The 5,393-nt window shown below is 54.8% G+C and overlaps 1 protein-coding gene across 1 annotated transcript in view; it reads right to left on the bottom strand.

The window, feature by feature from the left end:
• Positions 1–3,152, bottom strand: part of MRPL48 (mitochondrial ribosomal protein L48) — a 15,529-nt gene extending 12,377 nt beyond the window's left edge. The window contains exons 1-2 of the mRNA XM_009286146.2: positions 3,149–3,152; positions 3,033–3,043 (exon numbers count right to left, since the gene is read on the bottom strand). Coding sequence (XP_009284421.1) covers positions 3,033–3,043; positions 3,149–3,152 — 15 coding nt within the window. The remainder of the gene's footprint in view (positions 1–3,032; positions 3,044–3,148) is intronic.
• Positions 3,153–5,393: the final 2,241 nt, after the last annotated feature.

Consider the following 5,393-nt stretch of genomic DNA (forward strand, 5'->3'; position numbering starts at 1 on the left):
GTGGGGCGGCGGCCATCTTGAGTGTGGCCTGCCCGGCCCCGCCTTGTGGCGGCCATGTCGGCGCGGCGCGGGAGGGTCGTGAGGGAGAGCGGGGATGGAGGGCGGCCGGGACCAGGCAGGGCGGGCGGCCTAGGGCCGAGCAGGGTTCGGGGCGGGGTGATCTGCGTTCGTGAGCCCTCAGTCAGCGCACGTTATCCCCGCTGGCTGTGGGATCGAGGCAGGGACCCGGCAGGGGCTCAGCACCGGACCTGTGGGGTGTGAGGGCGCGTAGGGCCGGCCTGGGCGTGCAGGGCTGAAGCAGGGCCAGAGGGTTTGGTACTAAAGCTGCCTGGTTTGGCCCTGCCACTTGGCACGAGCACTGCAGAGGGTTTGTTGGGTTTTTTTTGCGGTTGTAGAGGCAGTGCTGGACCTTACCCTGTAGTCAACAGACGTGTAATGGTTCCAGGGTCGGCTGTGTCCATGCTGGCAGGCCGCCACGGGCCTTGAAAATGAAGGAGAGTGTCAGCATGAGGTGTTGGGGCCCCATGGCAGGCGTGCTTTCGGCTTGTGGGGGAAGGAAAAACAAACTTCTTTCAGCAGCCGGCTGCTCCCTCTGAGGACAGAGTGAATCATGCCTTACTGCCAGCATTTTGATCCCAGCTGCTGTCTGGAGGCAATTCCCTAAAAAATTTTAAGTGGGAAGACTGTAGGAAGGATGCTCCCTTCTGTAGCATGGGAAGACTGTAGGAGGGACCTCCCTGATTTGCAGCATGTGTTTCCCAGTGGGAGTGGAGGTGGTCAAGGGGGTCTGCCTGGCAGACTGGGGTGGGGAGAGATGGGCGCTGCATGACCCTGTGCCCCCCAAACCCGGCAGTCTGGAGTTGGCTCGGGAAAACACATACCTTTGCAAACTGCCCCCTCCTGTCTCTTCCACCTTCCTCTTCTTTACCAGGCCATCTCCGACACAAACCTTCATTTCACCTAGGCTCTTCCCTACTCCCTTCTCTCCTACCTGGCCCCAATATCCCCCTTCTTGCGTGGCAGATACTCCCACCTGCTTCCCTGAGCCCCCACCATAGAGCTCTCCATCCTGGGCAGCAGCTGCCTGGCGGCTTGATTTTGGGTCAGGATTTCCAGCTCTGCTGACTGATCGCTGCTCCAATTGCTTTTGGCTGGAGCTGTCAGGGCTCATGATGGATTTTCTCTCTCCAGTTCATCTGCGTTCATTGATGTGGCAAGTCTCCTCCGCTGCAGACCAGACTCGCGCATTTGATTCCTGCTCCATGATCCACCCTGCCAGGCCCTGTCCTGCATTTCCGAGCGCCTGGAGCTCCCAACGCACACCTGGCACCCCAGATGTTCATCCCCATTGCGATCTGGTGCATGGAGGGGAGAGAAGGAACGTGAGAGGACAAGGTTTGCCCGAAAGCAGAGTCTGGGCGGGCTCTGTGCCGTGCACAGGGCTGTGCTGTCTCCTGCTCAGCGTATGGAGGAAGCAGAGGGGATCTGCGCCACCTTTGCTCTCCTCTCCACGCTTTGCAAGGACACGGGCTCCCAGCTCTGAGCTGTGTTTTTGTGGTGCTCCCGGGACACGACAAAACTGCTTATGTGGAATGGATGTTGTACTGCCCTTTGATCTCACCTCATGAGCCCCAGGCAGGGCCACCCTGGCAATGACGCTTGTTTGATAACTCCAGGGCGCTTTGAGCAAGGAGCACTGTGGGAGTCTGAGCTGGGTTAAGACCAGCACTCCCATTTCAGGAAAGCCGGGCTTCTCCTCCCATGAACTTTGAAGCCCTGGAGGAAATTCCATGATTGAGGAGGGGCTGCTGTGACTGGAGGGGGACTGGCTGGTCCTGCGTTTGTGGGGGGAGGCCGTGACGGGCACCGCAATTAAGAGCAGGTCATGCTCATGACGACCCCTTGTTCCGTGACGTCAGACTCTCTGTGCTCAGGGAGGGGGGGCTACACCCCCTAATTCCCTCTGCCCCTAATGGGGACTCACCCCCACAAAATGTGGCTGAGGAGGGAGCATTGCCCCAGATGGAGTTTGGGGTACAGCAGTCACTGCTAAACATATTGCAGGAATCCCCCTCCCAATGACCATCGTTGTCCTACATGTCCAAGTGAAAAAGGAGTACGTCTCTTCATTGCGGAGTTTCGCCGACGTCTATCATAAACAGATACATTTTAAGGCCAAAAGGGACTGTTAAATCATGTAATTCCGTCTCCTGCACATTGTAGCCTATATATTTCCGCTGACTTACAGCTGTATGGAAGCAGATCACTCCTGTTTCGATGAAAGCATCTTTGTCATAAAGGCTCCTGCTCTTGATTTTCCCTGGATACAAAGATAGCGCTGCTCTTGGCAGCTTGTTCTGGTGGCTGAGCACCCTCTCTGTTAAAAACGTGGACCTTCTTTCCAATTTGAATGTGCCTCGGCTTCAGCTCCCGGCTGCCGGTCCTCGCCATGCCTTTCTTTGACTAATGAATCGTTTCACAGTCAGGTAACCGAATCCCTGTTTGCAGGGGCACAGCCTGCCTTTTTGTGACATTTAGAAAAAGAAGCAAAGGTGTTGCTTTGTTGCTTTCCCCCTCAGCCGCAGAAACCCAAACCACCCCTTTTCTGTACTGCGCTAAAAAAAACAGGGAACTCTTCTTCATTCTCAAGCCTCCCCCGGCTGCTGAGAGGGCCAGGCCTTGCTGGAGGGGTTATTTCATCCATCCTCTTCTGCTTCGCTGCAGATTTCTCCCGGTCACGTAGCTGGATGTGCCCTGTCAGTGACCCAGCGTGGTGCACAGCACATGTGCTGGCAGAGGTGATGCTCGAGCGGTTTGCGACCTACGCGGGAAGCTGTTGCAGGCTCCCTGCCCCTCCTCAATCCGCTCTCTGTCGTGCTGTCCAGAGGAGCAAAACGGTCTTAGGAGAGTTGAGATCCCAGCGCCTGAAAGTCTCCCATTTCTTTTCGGACTTGTCCGATTACAAAAACAATCAAAAAGTGTTTAAATATACCCTAGAAGAAAACCTCTGACGTGCGTGTCTCCTCTTCTACCTTCTGCAGCGCTTCTTAGGACTCCACCTAAGGCCCGCAGGAGTCGGCGGGGTGATCTCCCCTGGCTTCAACCAGCGGAGGCAGGACCCTCAGTTGCTTTGTCTTGAAAGCCTCACCCATATCCCCTGCCAGCCCCTCGGGCTGAAACCTCTTCGGCAGGCAAGGCAGAAGTGTTTACTTTGCCCAGCGCAAAGAGATGTTGAGCCTGAGCAGAGCTTTTGTGGTAAAAATAATTGTTACTAACAGTCAAGACTTCTCCCTGGTAGAGAGCCCTTGTTTTCCCTGGGATCAGCGGGAAAGATCCCTGAATCCATAGTGACGTGTAAACAAGGACAATATATGTATTTAAAATGATGTTGGAATTAAAGTCAGGTCTCTGCCAGTCTGGATTCCCTTTCCCTGTGGTGCAGGAGAGCAGCCACACGACCAGTGCCACAGCAAGAGGGAAACGCTCCCAAATGCCTTGTGCAAAGCTGAAGGCGAGCTCCTGCTCATATCTTTATTAAAACTTACTTAAATTTAATCACCTTATTAAAGACACGTTTTCTCTTTCAGTTCACTGGCAGTTCAAGGCCTGGGGAAAAAAAACAAACCCATGGAGAAGCAGTTAATCACGTTGAGGGAGTAACAAATAAAACAATCAAAAATAGAAAGCGTAGACTGTTTGGTTTTCAAAATGCCATCTAATTCTGCACCTGGATTGCGAGCGCTGGTAGGGGTGAGGCTTGTGTCCGAGAACAAGATCCCCGGAGCGGGAAGGTTCAACGAGCGTTTCCATTCATCAGGCAGAGACGGAGCACAGAGACCACGGCTGGAGACACCAAACGAAGGACACTCAGGGCCGAGGGTGACCTACCTGCAAGCAAATCCTTGCCGAGAGCCTGTGCCCCCTTCGGCTAGGTGGACCATTTAGAAATCCAGGACGGCGGGTCACGTGGAGATGGAATAATATTAGTTTCAACCCATGATCTTTTTCAAAGAGGAGACGGAGTTGGGGCGTGGTGTCCCCTTAGCAGAAGAGCTGCGGTGCTGAGACGTAGCCCTCGGGCCTTGGAGAGGAAGGTGTTGAGATGCGGGAGAGCACAGGAGAACAAAATTCACTGGCAGCGAATATATTTAGAGAGACCAAGCGAGCGGTGGGTGCCATTTCACAAGAAGGATGGGGACAGACATTTTAGCAGGGCCTGTTGTGACAGGACAAGGGGGAACGGCTTTAAACTAAAGGGGGGTAGATTCAGACTAGATCTAAGGAAGACAGTTTTTACGCTGAGGGTGGTGAGACACTGGCCCAGGTTGCCCAGAGAGGTGGTGGATGCCCCATCCCTGGAAACATTCCAGGTCAGGCTGGACGGGGCTCTGAGCAACCTGATCTAGTTGGAGATGTCCCTGCCCACAGCAGGGGGGTTGGACTAGATGGCCTTTAGAGGTCCCTTCCCACCCAAACCATTCTATGATTCTATGAGATTCTATGATTTCCCTGACCGTCGGAGCAGAGAGGCTCCGGAGCAATCTCCCAGATGGGAAAACGATGGAAAACCTACCCGTTTCCACGTGGAAAATACCCCACGGAGCATTATTTGGACCTTGTGGAGTGGATCGCAAGAGATTTGCACCAACATCAACATGAATACAACCATGGGGCAGGAGCTGCAGACCCCGGAGGGCTCCGTTTTGTTTCAGGCAGCTGAGCTGAGATATTCCTGGGAACAGCAGGCGATGCCAACGCCAGCTGAAGCCCAGGGGGGCGAGTGCTTCCGAAAATCACGTTTTGTGTTCAAATTCAAGTAAAGGAGTATCGATCTGCGTGGGACTGCACCAGCGTGGGAGAGGAGGGAGCAAGGCTGCGTGGACGAGAGACATCCCGAAGCCAAGGTTTAAACAGGAGGGGCCGGGATGCAGCTGGGAGCCTCTTCGAAGGGCAAGTCAAGCAAAATGGGGAGAAATGGGCAAAAAATAGCTAAAGGGAGAGCTGGCCCCCAGGTGGGGTTCTGGCCTCTCCGCCAGGCGGGGAGGGAGCACCGAGCTGTTTCCGAGTGACAGCCCCAGCCACCAAAAAAGGGTGACAGTGGGAATCATTGCCCTCGCTGGGAAACATCTCCCCACCGCAAGGGATCCGCTGGGGCCATCGTGGAGTGAGTGTCCCCAAGAGATGCTCCTCTGAAAGGAGTATCCGTATCAGTTTAGGATTAGGCCTTTGGTCTTAAGGACTTTGCTTGTTCCTCACACCTTTGGGTTCCCCCCCTCACAGTTCAGTGATTTCAGCGAGCACGATTTCACCCTACCCTCCAGGAAACCCACGCAAGCCATCGTTAGGCTCCAGAGTGAACACCCCCCCCCGCCGGCGGCAGAGGCCGGCAAGTC

Source organism: Aptenodytes forsteri, unplaced genomic scaffold (assembly GCF_000699145.1).
Source record: "Aptenodytes forsteri isolate BGI_AS27 unplaced genomic scaffold, ASM69914v1 Scaffold231, whole genome shotgun sequence".
Taxonomy (NCBI): Eukaryota; Metazoa; Chordata; class Aves; order Sphenisciformes; family Spheniscidae; genus Aptenodytes; species Aptenodytes forsteri.